Below are 20,237 nucleotides of genomic sequence, written 5' to 3'. Positions count from 1 at the left end.
CCAACAAATCTGCAGCAACTGTGTGATGCTATTATGTCAATATGATCAAAATCTCAGAGCACTGTTTCTAATACAATTTTAATTGTATGCTATGAAAAATGAAGGTCATTCTGAAGGCAAAAAAAAAAAGAGTCCACACGGTATTAGCATGGTGTACTTCATAAAGTGATCAGCAAGTGTATATTTCATAATTATGAAAAAAATAAAATAAAATAAAAATCACAATATCAGGGCTTTATCACAAGTGTAAAGCCCCAATACTTGGTGGTGGTGGGGGGGGATGAAGACAATACTGAAATAGAATGAAATCCAGTATTTGGGGCTACAAGAAATAACTTCTTATTGAATGAAAAACAAAAACAATCTCACATTGTTTAGTCCCAGAACAATTAATTTAAAGGGGAGGGGGGGGGGAAAAAGGTCTGTTTTTATAAACCTCTCTTGATCTAGTAATTCTGTAAGTTTTAAACAAAATCCTGCTGAGGGGGTAAAATAACAGACTGTATATAAAAGATGAATGTATGGAACATAAGTGAAACCTACCTTAAACCTGCAGTTCTTCATATTGCCAGCAGGGGGAAACTCTTTGGCTACAAAAAGAACCCTGCAGGTTAATTAATATTAAAAGTCTTATTCAGAAATTTAAACTTTAATAAAAATTTGTATTTAATTTTGTCTAAACTGTTGTTTTGCACGTTGCAAATTACGGCCCACGTCCGAGTTAAAAATGATGATAAAGCTAATGTGGGGCCCATCTTGTCCTGAATGTGTAATTTTCTTGGCCAAATTAGCCCCACTATCAAGCACCATGATGGCCAAGATGTAAATATTCAATTTGAGCCTTTACAACATAACTTTACTAACCAATAAGTGATGGTACCGAGGCTAAAGCCATCTTTTATATACAGTTTATGACATGCTTCTAAAACTAACTGTGATTTGCACTATAGAGAACTCCATACTGCAGTGATCCTACTTATATTTAGATGATGTGGGTGCACAATGTGAACATTATTGGCTGTGTCCTTGTGTGCGATCAAACATTCCCGATCCACCATCACCCAGTGACTTCAGCTATAACAGGAAGGAAAAGCAATCGTACGTGTGTGGCGTCACCAATTCAAACAACGAATTTAACAGTGGGAATTAATGAACAATGCAAGTAAGTAAGTAGGTGCAAGTGAGTCAAATTTAATATTAACGCTGTCCACTGAAAGAGGCGGGGCGTTTGGTTTTCTTTCCCCCACCAGCATCATCACCACCCCCACTCAAACACAAACTGTGTCACACATAGAAATGTCAGTAAGCCTGTATGTCCTCCCCCCCCTCACAGAATTTATGTATAATCTGTGCAAAATAAAATACTTCAATACTTCAACTGAAAAGATCAAAAAAAAAAAAAAAAGCAACCAAAAAACAGATAAAACGGGGCAGAACAAAGGGTATCGCCTCCGCGTGCCAACTCTTCTGAACAAATAAATAAATTCAACATCAAATGGGGCTTTGTAGAGGGGATCAGCAATCAGGAAAACAAGTGCTCTGTAAACCTTAAACATACACACACACACACACACAAAAAAAGGATTATCATCCTCTCAGTTTGAAGCAAAAATTTCTGTCAGGCAATTCTGTATAAATGAACTTTGCCATCTAGTGCAGCTTCAGGATTTCCTTAAATACAGTATATTTTTCCTATATGAGCTATTACTTCTCTCACGGTGAGATAATTACCTTGACAGGAAGCATCAAGATAACCGGTAAGGACTATAGGGAAGCAAACCAAGTGGACTTGCGTTCATGGGAGCAGTAATCAGGATTCTGTTTGATGGTGCTGGTATCTTCTCTACCACAGAGCTCACAGAACACATGCATTATTACAAGTTAAAGATTTACATTTTTGGAGAAACGAGGGAGGGGAAGGGGAAATGTAGATAGCAAGGTAGTCTCTCCCAGACCCTATAATGTCCATTCCACAGATTTAAGAGCTCTTTTCTCTCTTCTCTATTTCCCCCTCACTCACTCATCTTCATCGTCCTCTTCCTCGCCATCGGAGAGAGAGGCACAGGGGTGGATCTGGCGGTATCTGTCCAACCACTTCTCCACCATCTGGGTGACCAAGGGGTGGTTACGGCGGCGAGAGCTCTTCTGCATGGCAGCCAGCATGCCTCCTTCTGTCACGCAGCAGTCCAGCCATTCCCTCAGCAGCTTTTCCTGCTGCTCCTCGTTGCCCATCTGAAGTCACACACAAAACATGCTATTAGTAATGTTCAGATACACGCTTTCACCTCACAATAGCACATGTTAAAAGCTTTCCTGCATCAAGACTAATTTGCAAAAAACAAAGCTAAAACTGGTCTACAGCCAAAATCACTGAAACTAATGCTAAAGATTGTTAATCGTTTCACGAGGCACTGCTACCAAAACTGGAATTTTTATTACAAAGGCCGCTCCACCCAAACTGTAGATTCAGTTTTGATGAAATGCAACAAGTATTAAATACAACTGGTAGATTTTTCATATTTTAAGATTAATGCAGTTTTAAGTACTGTGACTCAGAAATGGTACAAGTGAAAGGCTTATAACATCTGGTAGTGCGCTACATTATTACATGGTCACATGGTGAAACCAGCTTGTCTACAAGTCAAAATACACTGGGTAATTGATCCAACTGCTGTTTCTTCACATCCCAACATCCCACCTACACCTAATATTTTAACCTAGCCTTGTAGACTGGGCTTTAAATGCAGTCAGCACAGTTCTTTTTGGAAATTGAGCTGGCATAACCCTGCTAGGCTTTCTAATATTCTTCATTAGCCGCTACAGTGGATCAGCCGCCTCCATAATCACACTATCCCTAGCATCCTCGTCTTTCATGCCACCCCTCTTTTTATCCTCCTTCACTACATCCATGAATCCTCCTTCCCAGTAGCTCAAATCAAACACCATCCCTCCTCTGCACATCTCCAAACCACTATACCTAAGCTGTCCCCGTGATGTACTAAATCTTAATCTTGTCCATCCTGGTCACTCCCAATAAGAAAATAAAAATTAGGACCTTTGTCTCCTCTGCCACCTCCAGCTCCGCCTCCTCTGTCAGTTCCACCCCCCGCCCCCCAAAAAAAGCAGTAAAGTTCAAAAATATTTACAGTAATACCAAAATACACTTCTCAAAATTACCCAATTACCTGCTTTTTAAAGTTAAATTAAAAAAAAAAAAATTAACAAATCTGCAGTTTTACAGCACAACCACAGTTCCTACCTCTTGTGCAGACAGGAAGTGAATATGCAGCAGCTTCCTTTCGCTGTCCACCAATGGCAGGAAAGTGACTGTGACATCGTCGTCAGTATTGAGGTTGGCGCCCGCACCGCGATTGTCGTAGCCGTCGTTCTCCATAGCCACCAGGGCCGAGAAGTGACCCCGTGTGTAGCCCAGGGCAATGGGGCTCTTCCAGCAGAAGCTCTGCTCCCATAACAGAGGCAGGTACACACCTGAAGACACACAAACTAGTCAAAAGGTGCTGCACGCCACAGCACTCGAGGCATCGGCCAGGAACAGGCTCGGCAACTGTTCGCTCAAATTGTGTGCAAATGTCAGCCGAGGCCGAGCGCACTCTCAGATTTGACCTGACGCTAGAGGCGGCTGCTTTTTAGCCCGCTGAAAACAACCGGTTCTTTGTGAGCAGAGACGAGCTCCGCGGTGCAGCCTGATGCTCTGCTTTTTCAGAAGTGCACCCGCCCTCACCCCTCTGGCTTCTGACAGGCCAGCTTCCAGCTCCAAAAGCACACCAGCAATCACTAAACACTTAGCGTGCAATGTACACAAAAGCTATGGTTTCAGTCTACACACATAATTACCGTAATTGAGGCAGGCCATCATAACCAGGCTGCACCCTAAACGGAACAGATACACAGCGAGGCATCACAGACCATTTTATTTATTCAAATTATCAGTGCAGCACACCGAATGAGGTCAAGATATTCTGGCAGCCACGCACTCCAGCTGTGCTCACTCTGCATCTCATACACAATAGCCTGTCTGTATGAGTAATTCTAATGGCCTTGTTTCATGTGGTGTTGCTGCAGGTGTTTAAAGCTCACGCCATGATAAATGTTAGAAATAAACAGCGAAGCTCACCGGGGTCAGTTTATCACAAATTCCACTCAATTTTAAAAAGTTCTTTCTGCTTAAATTAAATATTAGCAGAGCTGTAACATAAGTGACTACTACACCCTCTACAGTGCACACACGAGGGTCCAAAGCTTCACCTTTGATAGTCACATCAATAAATATTAAGAAACATACTGATCAGCAAGTGTCAGTACTCTGTTTCCATTTTCCCCAAGATCTGACACCCTTTACAAGTTCAGGATCTGAGTTGAGAACACCGTTTTGTATTACAGCCACACGATGCCTCACCTTGAAAACGAGTGTATCCTAACGTTTCCCCACGGAAACTTTTGTAGTATTTCACTCCGTAGACTATGATGGGTCTTCGAAGAATATGTGCAAGAACAAAAATGTGGGTCTGCTCTAGGCTGGCCCCGGGCTAAAAAGGAGGAGAAAAAGAAAAAGCATAAGAATAGTTAGGCATTGTGATCATACTGCAAAGAGAAAAGTATCTTATGCGCGAGTATGAACGCTTTTCTTTCCTTCTCATTGGGCACATTACATAAGCACTTTTAAATATTCTACTGCTGCAATGATCTATCGCATAAAAAGGGGTTTCAAAGTTTCAGCCTTGTGGGATGGGATTTAAAAAGCTTGGTTTTTATCCTTCGGCTCTCATCTCTCCGTTGCTGTCAAAGCCTGAGACGAGGTCATCGCTTGGTAGCTTTTGCTGTGTTTGTTTGTGCTGCTGGTAGAGTGGCTCTAAGCTAAATGCCTGTAAATCCCAAGGTCACATGCTGGGGAGAGAGAGTGCTGCTTCAGCAGGCGTGCCGGTAGATCAGCTGTCTACAACTTCATCTTAGGGGATCAGCAGTAAATTGCTTATGTCCTATCTGTCATTCACACATGATCCACCATGCACAGTGCGACCCTTCCGACTGTCTTTTCCCATTTAGACTAATGCACATATATGACAATAGTTCATAGTTTCAGTAGCTTGTGCTTTATGCAGACCTTTATTTCCTCAAATAGAGTTGTTTAAAAAAAAAAAAAAAAAAAAAAAAAAACGTGGTCGAGGTCACTGCAGCAACAGAATCTGACAAAACAGCAAATCAATAGCTACACTAACATATGTTTTGCACTTCTGGTGGTGTCGTGAAGTTGGCAAGCACAATTAATCTACTTGCAACTGCGGTGTCAGCCTGTTGAATTATATAACCGCACGCCCGTACTGACGAGATAACCTATCGGCCTGTTTGAGGCGGCGGAGTGAGCGTTGTGCACGTAACACGACTACCCAGTGTTAGAGACCAGATGGAAGAGGCTCCACGAACAGACTGATTGTGTTCATGTCAAGATATTAAGCAGATCAGCTTCTAGCTTTGAAAAGACTGTTTCAAATGATTTCAATGTAAAAGGGCTTATTTAATTGATATTTGTTCAACTGTATTAATTGTGCATATTGAGTTTCTTTGAGGATAGCTGTTTGTAAATGACAGTTTTTGAGTTGAGTGAGCAAAATATAAATGCATCCAACTATCTTATGAGTTGCCTTTCCTTGATCAAATACAGGCGATACATTGCAATTTTGATGTTTTCCCACAATTATTGCAATATGACTCACACGCTTTTGCTGACTGGAGTGCTGCAAGAGTCTAATGAATATGCAAACAATGCAAGAGAGGAAAGGGACTATTGTTATGTAAATATTTTGGAGACAGACGTTTTGGGTCATAAACCTTCCCGTTTTGCCTTTGTTAGTGCATCAATTTATACATCATTTTCCAGCTTTTATTTCTTTTGTAGACCAAAAAATAAAACACATTTAAAATGTACCACTGTCTTTAAACTCAATGGAAGTGAAGGTAGGCTGTAAACCAGAGACAACAACATAATTACCTGGCTGGCCAAAGACAGAATGAAGGCCCAGTCTTCCTGCCACTGCTCCTCTCTGAGGGAGAAATGTAAACCAAAGCTCTGCGAGTACCATGACTCCCACTCCTTCCAGCGTGTGTAAAACCTATTTTTAAAAAAAAGAATATTATTATACTATTTTCAAAGCTTATTGAATTAAAGGTGACCTCGAGCTCAGCCTGCTTGTATAGAATGGATTACTTTATGTATCCATTTACAGAGCTTCAAAAGAGCTACACTTTAAGTGCCAGAGGTCTTAATTATACATAAACAGAACAATCCACACACCTGCAATGCTCATTAAAAGGACTTCTACCCATGTTTTTTGTCTTGTATGAGTGTAGTCTATAGGCATGTCCTCTAGAAAGAATATTCTGTTATACACCAGTTTGAAAATCTGGATTTACAGTCACTCGTATTCCAAGAATATAGCAAAAACTTTAGAATAAATATAATTATGATGTAAACAGGTCATAAATTCACAAAGGAAAAAAAAACAAAGTGCTTGTGTTAAAGTGAATCGAATCAATACAATAAAGTCTAATTAAATAAAATAGCATAACTTGGTAGAGGGGGAAATGATGAATGACTTTTTGTTGTTGTTTTAATGTGTCCAGTCTTGTTTGCAGTTTATTTCTTTCAGTTCGTCTGCTCTCGCTTTGTTTTTATGCAGATAACACGAGGCCATTTTTGAATATGCAACATGAACTGAGAGCAGCCTGTGAAAATTTTCAAGTGTCAAGTATCAGACTACAGGAACTGTGTAGGGCTGAGCCTCTCACCAGTGGGAGCAGTCGTGCAGGCTGTCGTGGAGAGCCTTGCGGAGGACAGAGTCCTTGTCGTAGATGCCCCAGGTGGCCTGCAGAACAGAGTCCAACAGGCAGTCTCCGGCAGTGCGGTTCCACAAGGCGTAGAGGCGACTGTCCAGGCGTGTCCCCAGCTCCAGAGACCAGTTGATAACAGGAGATTCCTCTTCCAGTTCTATAAACAGATATAAATGTGCGATTGGGTGTTGAGGACTCCAAGACAATAACTAATCAAGTTCTGTTTTGTTGCAGTGAAAACACAAAAGAGGAACTTGTGGCTGCATTTATTTTCTCCGCTAATATATTTGATAGTTTAATGAAAAGAATCAAAACAAAAAATTGTGTTTCCAAAAACTCAGCATAGGATTGCATAGATGCTGCGTTAAGTGTTTCAGATGTGCAGCTGCTGCAGCCGCTATTTCCGCAGGGACAAAATGCAAAATGCAAAACCTGCTTTTCTCTTCCCATCGTGAAATATTATTAAACACATCTCCCTGAATATGCAATCATATTCTGCACCAGAAACTCAAGGCAGCTCTATCCAGTAGCCCACTTTAAGGTGGCTTAAATGGGTCATAACACTCCTTTTATATCTTCGTTGAAACACAAAACACACACACAGCTGCACTGGGAGAGTGTCATTAGATAAGTATGTGGGAGGGAAACTAGTGAGCTCAATTAACCTAATTAGAAAAGGAAAAGAAGACGAAGCAGGAGGTGGGGAGCTGATTGAAGACAAACACAGGCAGGGAAGATGCTAGTTTAAAGTCCCTTCTATTGCAGGACGTGAATGGCTGAAAACATGCAACTGGACAGATTGAGAATATGACACAGGATATAAAGAATGACATCTTCAGTACCTTTCTGCACATCTCGATCTAACACCTCATCAAACAACTTCTCCTGGACAGCAGGCGGCAAGTCTTCTATATCTGCAGAGAAACATGGGAAAGATAGGTTTTCATGCTCGTTATAACCTAATGGTAGACAAGGCCGAGGGCAACATAAATGCTACAGTAATGACACACAGAGGGGATGTTCTTCACTGGATGGCATTTTGTCAATGGCACACTGTAAATACAAGCTCTGTGTATTGAACTGTGCACACACAAAGCCAGAACACTGGTGGCTGTTCTCTGGTTCAATAGTGAATGGCACTGGCTTTGTCTGAGAGCAAGAGAGACACAAACAGACAAAGCGAGAGAGCGAGTGCCCTGCAGCTGGCCTCGGGCCAAATTCACTCTGTAGTGAAATGCTTGGCATTAGACGCACACACACAAAAATTCAAATTTATATGCAAAGGCTTCATAATCTTTGCTCCCAGGGGCAGCAGCAGGACTAGATCAGAACAGTGGGTGTTCTTAAAAGTAAAGTGCATGTCATTTCAGTGAAGACATAATGCCACAGGGACGAGCTGATGTTTCTCTGAGCAATGCGGCGGGGTCCTATTCTTACACTCAAGTTCACACATTGACAATTTAGACATTTATACTGTGTAGAAGAAAATTCTACAAAGAAGCCATGAATAGAATCCCAAAGAGCACAAAAGTAATTATTTCCCCGTTACTTGCTTCCAGAGTAAATGGAGCCAGTAATATTCAGTGTCAGACATGACAAATATTAAGACTGGTTGTTGGGGTGGGAGTTTAATCTGAGCTGTTTATTGAGGCTACAGGAAAAATTATATATTTCTGCGAGCACAGGCCCATAAAGCAAAACTGATAAAGGGATAAACAGGAAGAGAGGTTAGATTACACGCACAAACACACACCAATAAAAAAAAAAAAATAAGTGGTATAAGCATTAAGACCCAAGTACCTGCGGGCAGAGTAAAAGTGACCAAGTCGGTGAGGAAGTAACAGGTGAAGTCTCCTTTACGTTGACGTAGTGAAGATGCAATCTCTCTGCGGATCTGCTCCGTCAGCTCGGGACACACCATGGAAGGGATGCACTTGGCTGCTTGCTGGCTCACCTTATAGACATGCACACAGATTAAAAAATTTTATTTTACAATGAAATTAAAAGATTAAATGAATATGTGAACTTTGGACTATATAACTAAAACTAAGCTAACTTATCTACACTTAAGATACGTCTGCAAATGTACTACCCCAAAAGATTTGTTATGCTAAATGCTTGCCCTCCCAAACTGAAAATTCAAAACCGCAAGCTCCACCCACGACATTATGGTAGCGCGCCAGATGTTGTCCATCAGCTGCAGCACGCCAGGAGGGTTAGCATCAAAAGCTGGGCAGGCACAGTGCCAATTCTATTAAACAGAAGCATTGTAGTCACCCACACTGCATGCCGAGAGTGAATGCGCTGCCATCCTGTGCACTCAGATACACTGTCTTCTCTTGCTCACAATTTTGTTTGAATTGTCAATTCCAGTTTTAGTAGTATTAGTGAATCTTCTCAAACAGAGACGAGATCCTTGACACATACTCATACGCCGTCGAGACATGGTTCCCATGCATTTCACGCAGCACAAAAGAGGAAGTTGGTCCACCTTACCCACCCAAGCGTTTTTCATTCTGGGGATCAAACTCTCCCATGCATAGTAAAGACCTGCCTTTCTATGCTTGCCAACATGCTTCCTGTGCCTTTTCCTAATCACTGTTTGCTCTCCGAAATCACATCAACTCTTATCATGCCCCATAAGAAACAATGACAGAATAGCAGCAATTCTAATACCCCCCTAATTCTAAAAAAGTGCTTTTCTGCTGTAATTCTATGCATTAAGAGCATCTATTTTTCATTATATAGCACACTTGGTAAGGAGCAATTATAAGCGGTTGTGGCTGATAATGAGAAATACAAAAAAGCACTTAAAAATGAAAAGTTTCTGTAACATAAAGACTTTACAGGCATGTTAGAATTTTTAGGATCTTTTTATAAAAACTGACATAAATCCTCTTAAGATTAAAAACTTATAGCAAATTTTTGCTCAAAGATTCAAGACTATGCTTACCTCTGTTAGCAGAATGGCGAGCATGTCCTGCCTTTGAAAGCGAATAGCCAGATGTACCAGAGTGAAGCCTACATCAAAAGCTGAGGACCGATTAAGGAGCTGCACCTCGTCTGCAGTGAGCTGTCGGGCAATGTCGCCACCGGATGACTTATAAGCTTCTACTGCCGCCAGGTCTCCCTCCACAACGCCTGCAGGAGAGGAAGGAAGGAGGGAAGGTTTAAAAAAAAAAAAAAAAAAAAAAAAAATCAGAAGGAAAAATAATGGAAAACAACTGTTAAAAGTGATGAATCAGTGCCTAAATATTGCTGACACAGCTTCTTTTCTAGGATTGTGTGTAGCAAGGCTACCAAACTTTAATAGAGTGACTCATGTCAACATAGTCGGCCATTTATGTCATCACATGACATACACATTCAAGTGCGGTGCCATTTAACAGCACTACAAGTCCAACCTCAGAGCTGACCATAAAAGGTTCAACACCTTTGTAAACATCATAACCCATCTGCAATGTAGCCTTTATTACTTTGGATTAGTATTACTTAGGCATACTGAAACAAGCAAGTGTATTCAAAAGATAATCAAAAGAACATACATGTATCAGCAAAAAAAAAAACAACAACATTAAAATCCATTTTAAAAATGGTTTAGATATATTTTTTGGAGCAGCTTCAATCCCCATGTCTGTTCTTGTAGAAGCAAGATGTAACAGACAGCTTTAAATGTGCTAACACAACATCGCAAATCACAATTTATTAATATTAAAACCTGGGAGAAATTTGTAAAACAAATTCAACTAGAGGAAAAAATTAAATAGGGCCTTGATGTCATTCGACAGCTCTGATGACCTTTAGATGTAGCCACGAGCTAACCGAGTGCAAGAACAGTTATCACACTGTCGGGCTACTACATAGCAGAACAGACAGAGCAATGTAGCTGTAATGTGGCGCTATCAGAGAGCTGTGTAACACATAGGACAGTGTGTTGAACCTACTAGTCTCAACATCTGTTATGAGTGAAACAGCCAGGTAGCAAACAGGACACTGGAAGAGCTGCTTTATTTAAACTGGCTGCCTTACATCAGGATGTTCTCTCAGGCAGGGAAGAGGACAGTTGAGTGAATCTGGACTAAAACATTCCAAGCATGACCCTTCTCATTTTACACATACTGGGTGACATTTTGCAAACAGATCTATAAATACATGCAGAATGATTTGAGTTGCAATAGCTGTTGCTATGCGGGAGACCTCAAAGGAACTCAAGAATGCGGTGACCCGTTTTCAGTGAATACAGGCAGTTTTGCTAAATTTAGACTTAGATAAACAAACCGTAAACCTTTGTCAGCGTCAAGCTGAAGCTGTTGATTTACTGGTCGATCTATGTTCCTACCTTTCCCTGTGGCCGTGAGCTCTGGGTAGTGACCCAAAGGAACTGATTGCTCATTTCCGCTGCTTTTATCAGCAATCTGCAACTAGTGTACCCTTAGAGATAGGATGACGAGAATGGCAGTTCGAAAGAGGGTCAGTGTTCAGGCAGTTGACTATGATACCTCCTGGATGGCTCTTAGTTGAGGGGATTCTAGCATATCCAACTGGGAGGAGACCCAGTGCAATCCTAAAACATGCAGGAGAGATTACGTTTCTCACCTGGCTGTCTCCCATGACATCACTGATTAGACTGCTGCATCAAGTCCCTGATAAACAGGAATGGATAGATGGAGAGATATCCTACTGGTTAAGGCAGCTAGGTTTGCAAAAAAACAAAAAAAAAAACAAAAAAAACCCCAGACCTTTCTTGTGTGACTCATACCAATCTTTGTAATATAAAACAAAAGCAATAAAAGAGAAGTTATGAAGACTTTCTAAAAACCGAGAAACAAGTAATTGGATGGTCAAGTAATGTGCATTGGCATGGTGAGCAAGCATTAGTGCAAACCAGATTTCTCGACCAGTATTAGGGCTGCCACGATTAGTCGACTAGTCACGATTACGTCGACTATCAAAATCATCGACGACTGATTTAATAGTCGACGCGTCGTTTGAAGCTTTGTAAGATCACAAAAGACGCAGGAATAAGTAGTAGAATTTAAGAGTGCAATAACGGACTGAAACAGAAGATGGCAGCACTGCATGTACAAGGATGCCAGCTGCTGTTAAACCCCGAAGAAGAAGAAACTGTGTCCCAGAATTCATAGCGTAGCCCAGCTCAGTTTCCAACAATGGTGGCAGCTAGTTAGTTTTAATATTACTCTTATTATTCTTTCTGGGTCACAAAATAAACGTTTAACATATTTTCAGGCGAGAATGTAGCTGTATAAACCTCAAATATCTGCTCAGTTTATCAAGACACCACATATTTTCAAAAGCGCTTTTCGGAGACGTCTGTTACCCACTAGCTCGATAGCTAGCCGGGGGCAAGGCTCACTAGAGCCCGTGAGAACACCGGACTCCCAGCAAATAGTTTTCAAACCCACTGCCGTCTTTCGCTACTCAGGTTAAATATATATAAGGCTACGTTCACACTGCAGGCAAAAGCGCATCAAATCCGATTTTTTTGACCCTATGCGACCCATATCCGATCATGGTATGACAGTGTGAATGGCACAAATCCGATATTTTCAAATCTGATCTGGGTCACTTTCGTATGTGGTACTGAATCCGATACATAGCCGATGTTTTAGAAAGCGACTGCTGTTTGAACGGTCAGGTCACATTAAATCCGTCTTTTACGTCACCGACACAAGACAGACGCCAATTATCAGCTCCGGAGAAGCACCCGAGAAGACATCGTGAACGCTTCCTGGCCATCCAGTGTAGATGTCAGTGAAACTGTTGGGAAGACATCGTTGGAGAAACGTGAACATTTTATTTGTACTGTATAATCTGCAGATTCTGACAGAAATCTGCAACTATCCTTTGAAGCACCGCTCCTCTAAAACAGCAATAAGGATAATTATTAGGTTATTTACATTATTATGTAAATAACAAAATAACTTAAAGCAAAAATTGGTCCGAAGTCTTTATATTAACGGCCATCTGTCAAACAATACTGTTTGGTCTGGGTCTAAACAGAGCGCGTTGTGTGTGAAGTCTTCTTTTGCGCATGCGGGCCACTTTGAGCGTTCACACTAGAGCGCGTTTGCTGTCGCATTTTATTTGTAGTGTGAACACGCAGACACAAAAAAAAAAAAATCTGATTTGATCAAAAAAAAAAAAAAAAAAAAAAAAAAAAAAAAAAAAATCGGAATGAGCAATAAGACCTGCAGTGTGAACGTATCTGCAAATTTCATTCAATTTTAATAAACTATCATCTTGTCTTTATTTTTAGTTAGCACATACCATAAACACTTAAAGCTGTAAGCTAATGATAGTTATATAAGAGCAGATGCATGCTAGTGCAATAAGCTGTACGTTTTACGTCCAATAAATGCATGATCTGATTAGTTGACTAATCGCAAAAATAATCGGTGACTAGTCGACTATCAAAATAATGGTTTGTGGCAGCCCTAACCAGTATTTTATCTTTCGGAGCGCTGTATGGGTCCTTTCATTTAATGTAAATGAAAACATTTAAGTTTTAGCAACTGCAACCCATTAAAAGATTAGGCTATGTAATATTCGTCCCCATAATGACCCAATCACCCAGAGATGGGTCATAGAGGTTTTTAGGCATGATGGTTTGTGGTTTTATCCCAACTAGAACGCCTCATTACGCCCTCAGTGAACTAACATGTCAGAATATTTTGCCTTTGCATGCTTGACAAGGTCAGCTTCATGAGACCATGTCTGATCCCAGCAGTGCCTACAAGTCTGATCAATGCACATCATGCAGGTTGTGAAAGACTTTGAGCTAATATTGGTCTGCGCTTAACAAATACACAGTCTGACATTGTTTCTCAATCAGCTGCTCCACAGTAACCTATGGTTATCTAAAAGTAATGTGCTGGAACAAATGAAATCAATGTCTGTTTGTGTTTGTTTCTCGATATCTCTCACCATAAGTACTACAAAGTGGTGGGCTTGCATTTTTTTTGAATCATCTGAAAAATTCAGTTCATCGTCGAGATTAATTTAATCTTCTGAAAGCAAAACAAACAGAGGTCCTTGATAATGTTTTTTTCTCCCACACCACATTATCAGGAACCGCATCGAAATATAAACAGAGCGGCAACAGCAAGAGACACCAGTTAGGTTTTTCACTGAAACAAAAGAACCATAATACAAAAACATGTCCGCTTCCTTTTGTGGGAAAGCACAATCAATGGGAATCATCTGATTTTGGCTCTTGTACGGAGCACAAAAAACATTAAAGTAGAACTGCAGGAACACAGTAAAGTGAAGTGAGATCGTGTTTTCAGACCTGAGGAAGTGCTTGGCCATAACATACTCGACTCAGGCACTTCCTCCACTGACAAACACTTTGAAGAGCACATGCGGTATAACCGTAAAGAGTCAGAGACATGGTATGAAGAAGAAGAAAAAAAGGCTCAGCCATATTTAAAGTTAATACATGAGTCTTCCCATGTCTTTAAGGACAGCGGTAGGGAGAGGGGAAAAAAAGAAAACGACAAAAAAAAAAAAAAAAAAAATACTGCCAAGTTCAATCAGTGCAAAGGTCAAGGGGGCGTTGATCATGTGCTGCACTCATGTTTTTTTTTCCTTCTGTTTTTTGTTGACTGTTTTTAATGTCCTGTCAATGTTATTTTTACCTCTTGGGGGGCTCTGTTCAGCACATACGCGTCACTGTTTACAGGGTCTATTGACTGTGAGCCAGGAGACTCTCTGCTCCATGGGCTGCACTTGCACTACGCTGCCCAGACGGCCCATTCATCCCCACCAGCTGGGAAGCACTCACACCCTCTCAGTTGCTCAAAGATGCTCTCAGAGCCCAAGTAAAAGCACTGGGAACATCAGTGGTGAGTTGGACCAAATTCCTACTTTCCCTTTTACCACATTTTATGGTTTTTTTCATTGCAGTCAGCAGTATTTACCTGATGGCACCGCCCTATGAAATAACACAGCAGGAATTTCTTCTGTACTCTAATATTTGGAGACTAAACAATGAGTCATGCCGTCACTCATTTATAAAATACAAAGTGGCTCTTAGTGCTGTGCAACCTTGGCACTTTGCAGAGTGATGCACCATCTGCAATGTAATAACACAGAAAATGTGTTGCATTGGGGACAATAACTGCCACCTCTGTCTGGAGTACAATGCTTTGCTGTCGCTTAGCATGACATCACAGACACACAAAAAAAGTGTTGTTATAAGAAAAACATGACATAGGAGAGTGTATTCTTTTTAAACAAAATTAAGAAACAAGCACATTTTCACATCATTCATTTGCTATGAACCAACTGATCTCCTAATCCATGCAGAAATTACATGTAACGTAGAAAGGAGGAAAAAAAACTCACCAGCACATGCACTAAGAAACAGCCAGTCAGTTTTCTTCATTCGGTTCCTAATCTGCTTTAACCTCTTGAAGTCGACTTCTTGTTCCTCTTTGCTCATGGCTCCAGCTGCAAGCTCTATCCTCTGGAAATCCATAGTGACATGATCTTCCCTCTTGGGCATAGGAGGGGATCTCCTTTGCCCCTGGCCTTCGCTGCAACTGCCCCTCCACCGAGCCCTGTCTTGCTCGTTGATTACGGGTGAGGGCTCCGCAGACTCGGCCAGCTCTATGGCTTCTTGGTTGTTGGGCCTGGGGAGGGCACACACCACACATTTTGTAGTTCTGGGCCAGTTCTGGTAAGTGCAGGCGGTACATGTCCAGTGCTGCTGGTGGGTGTTGAGTCTGTTTCTGTCATTATACTCCTCACAGGTATCCACAGGAGAGTGGAGAGCAGGGCGGCAACCTGCATTGGAGCCTGACGTCTGTGGGGACTCAGTGGGGCTGCTGGTCCTCGGGCGCTGACAGAGGCACTGTGTGCAACGGATGGCACGAGGCCAGTTCAGATAGGTGCACATCTGGCAGGACCACTTATTGGCAATCTCAGCCATACTGGGTGACCTGACTCTAGGCCTGGCACTGGAATCAGGACAGATGAGGAGGCTGCTGCCACTTTCACTTCTAGAAGGCTCCCACTCCAGCCCGGGGTCCAGATCAGGACTGTTTTTGTAAGGTTCCTCTGTAATAATGGGTCCCCTCAACCTCGGTGCACGGCACATAGTACATTTGATTGCAGATGGCCAGTTTTCATAGGTGCAGTAGTCACAGGCCCACTTTATCCTCTGCTCCGTCATTGTGGACTACTTTAGTTGGATGCACTGTTGTGAAAAATCCCGTTAGAGTTGAGACATAAACAATAGCTCTGCGAATAATCTCGAATAAGCAGGTGTTACAAACCATTGTGTTTAGATATAAGAATTCCGTCCAGCATATGCTCCAGCAGTTTGTAAACTAACCTGCATCTGATCGGGCACATTCAATGACACACTGGCAAGATTACATTTTAGAGTGTTTGATTTGAATCCTTAATAATCCGTAACTCTAAGAAGAATGGTTAACAGCGCGGTTTTAACTCATCTGACTAAAGACACTATTGCGTTACTCTGCAGTTGTGTTTTTAGTCTTTAGCTTTAGCTTGCTAGCTACTGAGCTAACCTCCTAGCATATATAGAGCTAACTGCCATCAAATCCAACGATTAACGCGCACGACGGAGCATACAGTCATGGAAAAGGTCATAATTTCATTCATGTGAAGAAAAATGTGATAATCTTACCGTTTCGTGACTGCGCTGCGCCGCCGAAAACCACAACAAACCCTTCTCGTTCACTCCCCCTCCTCCCCTCCTCTCCTCCTCCTCCGGCTCAATCAAACCTTTCCCAATCCGAATGATTTCGACTCCTCTGCCCTCTCACATGTTTACCTTCGTGGACTCGTTAACCACTGGCGGAACAAAGCAATCCCCGGCAAAGCCTGGAACACCTCGAATCATCGTTTAAATCCGCGACTCTCCGTGGTTTACATTGCCTCCGTGTTGTTTAATGGCGGCGACAGCAGACAAATGAGTAGCAGAGCCAAAATAAACGCTGGCCTGCCTCCGTCACCAATCATCTGGCTGAGTTCTCAACGTGATTGGACAAAGGTAAAGTACTGTGTTGCCTTCAGGAACGTCCGGAACAGTCAAAACGCCCTGGGGGGTTTAATTTTTAGGACGCAGAAAGAGTTGATAACCACGTCGTGAAATACTTTGCATATTTTGTCGATTTTTAGGCACATTGCACTAGACAAAAACATGTTGATGTTAGTCATGCTAAGACATTTGCGATTGGATAGTTTACACATCCCCAAAGATTGGGATAGAAAACTGGATTACATAAATATGACATTATCCGTATGGATATTAAATCCGATATTTATAAGCAGCATAGAAACCATGGTGAGTCTGTAAATTGTTTAATTTCTTAAATTATATTTTGAATACATTCCAATTAAATTCTGAACTAGCTGTGAAGAATAGCAAAAGCGTTAAGTATATGCTGATGTAACTGAAAAAAATAGGCTTTTCGGTTATGAATCAAGGGTTCCGCTTTCTCTGGACACGCCCCTTTCAAAACGTCACTGAAAACATGGCTGTTTTCTTGAGCCGGTTACACCACGTTTCGCTCCACGTTTCTAACGCGGAGAAAATAGCTAATGACCTTGTCTCTAAATTCAAGTTTGATTTATTTGCTGCCAGATTAACTGACAAGTCCAAGCAGTTTGCTTTCAGGAAAGGAGCAGCAGTTTTCGTCGTAAATGAGAGACCCAGTAAAAGCAGCGTGGGACTGAATGAAGGGATACTGGGATTAGCTGACAGATACTCCATTGATCCACAGCGGGCTGACTTGGAGAAGTACAAGCAGGGTAATAATTCTTTGGGATGTCTTTATGATTTAAGCCCTCTTCATCCGGTGGATACTGTAAACAACGTGTGTTTCGAGGTAGAGGATGTCCAAAGGTCATTCAAGGTTCTTCGCGATCTGGGCTGTAATTTCTTGGTGCCTCCCACCACCGTTGAGGACGTGAATGGTCCTGTCACCTACTCGGTAGTAAAATCAATTGTGGGAAACGTGTGTCACACGCTAATTGAGAAGACAAACTATGAGGGAGTCTTTTTGCCAGGGTTTGATGTCATTGAAAAGGACTGGAGCTTGGGAGAAGAGGACATGTCTTGTCCTGTCACACACTTTGATCACATAACTTATGCCTGCCCCAGGAAGACAACCCACCAGGTCATGGGGTGGTATGAGAAGGTCTTTGGTTTTCAGAGGTTTTTCATTGATAGGTGAGAAATTGCTCCGAGGCATTTGTTGCCATATCTTTTCCCCAGCGTGGTGTCAGTAATCTCAAGGCTGTTTGTTCTCCTGAATAGTAATGAAGACGTGGATGAAGGTTTTGTGATAAACCAGGAGGGCATTGGGCTTCGACTTACTGCCATGGAGTACTGGAAGTGCAGCAAAGCAGGCATCGCTCTTCCTTTTGCTGGCAAAAAGGAGCCTGACTGCAAGTTTGTCATTGCGGAATCACTGCCCGAACAAGGTAATAGAAACCCCTAGTTTCTCATTTAAGCCACTATTTATGATCTCCGCCATCATTGTTTGCATTTGCTTTGTCAGGCCGGAACCAGGTTGACACCTTCTTGGAGCAGCATAGGGCCCCAGGGATCCAGCACATTGGGCTGTACACTAAAAACATTGTTTCTACTGCGCACACGATGGCTGAAGCTGGCGTACAATTTTCCTCCCCTCCTCCAGCCTATTACACTCAGGTTTGAATGATTTTGAACTATAATCACTGCAAGAAGCGACCTGTGTTTTATTCATATTTTCACATTATAGTTCTGTTTAATTTATATAGTTGGCCTGGATTTTGAAATTTTGGGAATTTGGGAGAAGCTTGTCCTCATACTTCCTGCAAGGCAGGCTTTCAGAGATTTTTCAGATCTTGTTAAAAGGGTACATTTTGATCCAAACCATGATATATTACCACACTTGACAAAGTAGTTATGCCTAAAACCTAGCTGAACTGTGACTTAAGGCTGAAAACGATATCAAAGAAAAGAGGGCTTTGAAGGCAAACTTCTCCCACTAGAACACATAATCCAAGTCATTATCACACTTTTCAAGGTTATGCCATCACCACACAGAAGGAGAACAGGGTCTGCTTTGTACCAGTAATCACAGGAGCAAACACTATAATTACAGACTTTGTAACAAGTTCAAAAATAAAGGAATTTTCCATCTTTTTAAACCCATCCCATTCGCTGTGGCAGCTGGGAAAACAGCAGGAAATAGAGGAAGCAGGTCACAGCCCCCAGATGCTAGCACAGCATGGGATTCTCCTGGATACAGACCTGCACCAGGATCCTTTATCACAGAGAGCATCCAGTGAAAGTAAAAGGTAAGAGCCAATCAAGAGTTGTAATCTCTCACAGCCTTCAAAGAATGCCTCTCTTGTAAATTGTTTTAGTCAATGGTTTCTTTTAACTATCTTTGGCATTATCTTATTAAATAAGTGAAACACTGTGAAAGTTTTGTGTGATGTATGGCTGCTCAATGTCAGCAAACAATCTTATCAGTCATCTCTATTAAAATGAGGACATGTTCCTGTTTTACTATTCAGTACAATTACAGAAGCCCGTTTGGCTTGCAACATGCATGTGAAAACTGCTTGACTTCGTTTAAAATTGCTGCAATAATGATGAAAGACACGAACCACAATTTTTTTTTTTATTTTTTATTTTTGTATTCACCAATGAAAAGTTGTGGAAACAGTCCCGAGGCTGAAAGTGAATCTACTGTGCTGCTTTTCCCCTTTCAGACATCTTCTACAGGTGTTCACCAAGCCCATATTTGCTGAGAATACCTTCTTTCTCGAGCTGATTGAGCGAAGAGGGGCAACGGGATTTGGCGAGGGGAACATCAAGGCGCTGTGGCAGTCAGTGCAGGCGTACATGGAAAATGAGAGGGTGGATCGTCAAGAACCTCAGGGATCCTCAAAAACTGCACAAACTGCTCTTAGTTAGCCACTCCAAACATTTCTATAACAGGTTATGTTATTTCATGTGGCTGCACTATTTACTGAAAAACATATGAAATATTTAAATTAGTCTCTAAAAAGTCCCTCGTTGCACTGATGACACATTACTTATTATATAATGTATTCATATCTGTTGAAATGGGTGCTGTGTTCTGTACTTGAAATGATACAACAAAAGACACTTGCTGTAGGAGTAAAATAATGTCTTTGTTTTCACTGTCTCAAAGTAAACCACATTGCTCCAGAGTAACCTCAATAAACTTGACTCACAGTAAACTGTGAAAATCAATTGCTGGCTTCAAAATATTGTGCTCCGTTTTTCTTCTTGTGTGGGCCAAACTTCAGAATAAGCACACTTAAAACCTCTTAGACCTTCCTAGACAAAGACTGACAATGGCCAGTGCATTTTAGTA

General features: G+C 41.6%; 2 protein-coding genes across 3 annotated transcripts; one reads left to right on the top strand and one right to left on the bottom strand.

The window, feature by feature from the left end:
• Nucleotides 1-64: 64 nt before the first annotated feature.
• Nucleotides 65-16,854, bottom strand: zranb1a (zinc finger, RAN-binding domain containing 1a). The gene is made up of 10 exons (XM_004561184.4): nt 16,523-16,854; nt 15,214-16,066; nt 9,800-9,987; nt 8,647-8,800; nt 7,689-7,760; nt 6,805-7,003; nt 6,008-6,128; nt 4,418-4,547; nt 3,260-3,489; nt 65-2,232 (listed from the first exon to the last, which is right to left on the bottom strand). The coding sequence occupies exons 2-10, from the start codon at nt 16,040-16,042 to the stop codon at nt 2,017-2,019; spliced, it is 2,139 nt and encodes a 712-aa protein (XP_004561241.1). The 5' UTR covers nt 16,043-16,066; nt 16,523-16,854; the 3' UTR covers nt 65-2,016.
• Nucleotides 16,855-16,978: 124 nt separating this feature from the next.
• On the top strand, nt 16,979-20,113 carry hpdl (4-hydroxyphenylpyruvate dioxygenase-like). 2 transcript variants are annotated; one of them, XM_076887588.1, is made up of 6 exons: nt 16,979-17,649; nt 17,908-18,070; nt 18,158-18,324; nt 18,402-18,553; nt 19,058-19,185; nt 19,606-20,113. In XM_076887588.1, the coding sequence occupies exons 1-6, from the start codon at nt 17,316-17,318 to the stop codon at nt 19,808-19,810; spliced, it is 1,149 nt and encodes a 382-aa protein (XP_076743703.1). In that variant the 5' UTR covers nt 16,979-17,315; the 3' UTR covers nt 19,811-20,113. The 2 variants fall into 2 exon arrangements, with proteins under 2 accessions (XP_076743703.1, XP_004561242.3); XM_004561185.5 differs by having other exon boundaries at nt 16,980-18,070.
• The last annotated feature ends 124 nt before the right edge of the window (nt 20,114-20,237 follow it).

This window comes from Maylandia zebra, linkage group LG8, assembly GCF_041146795.1.
Source record: "Maylandia zebra isolate NMK-2024a linkage group LG8, Mzebra_GT3a, whole genome shotgun sequence".
Lineage (NCBI taxonomy): Eukaryota > Metazoa > Chordata > Actinopteri > Cichliformes > Cichlidae > Maylandia > Maylandia zebra.
The sequence above is the reverse complement of the archived record's forward strand: the minus strand, read 5'-3'. Positions and strand labels throughout refer to the sequence as shown.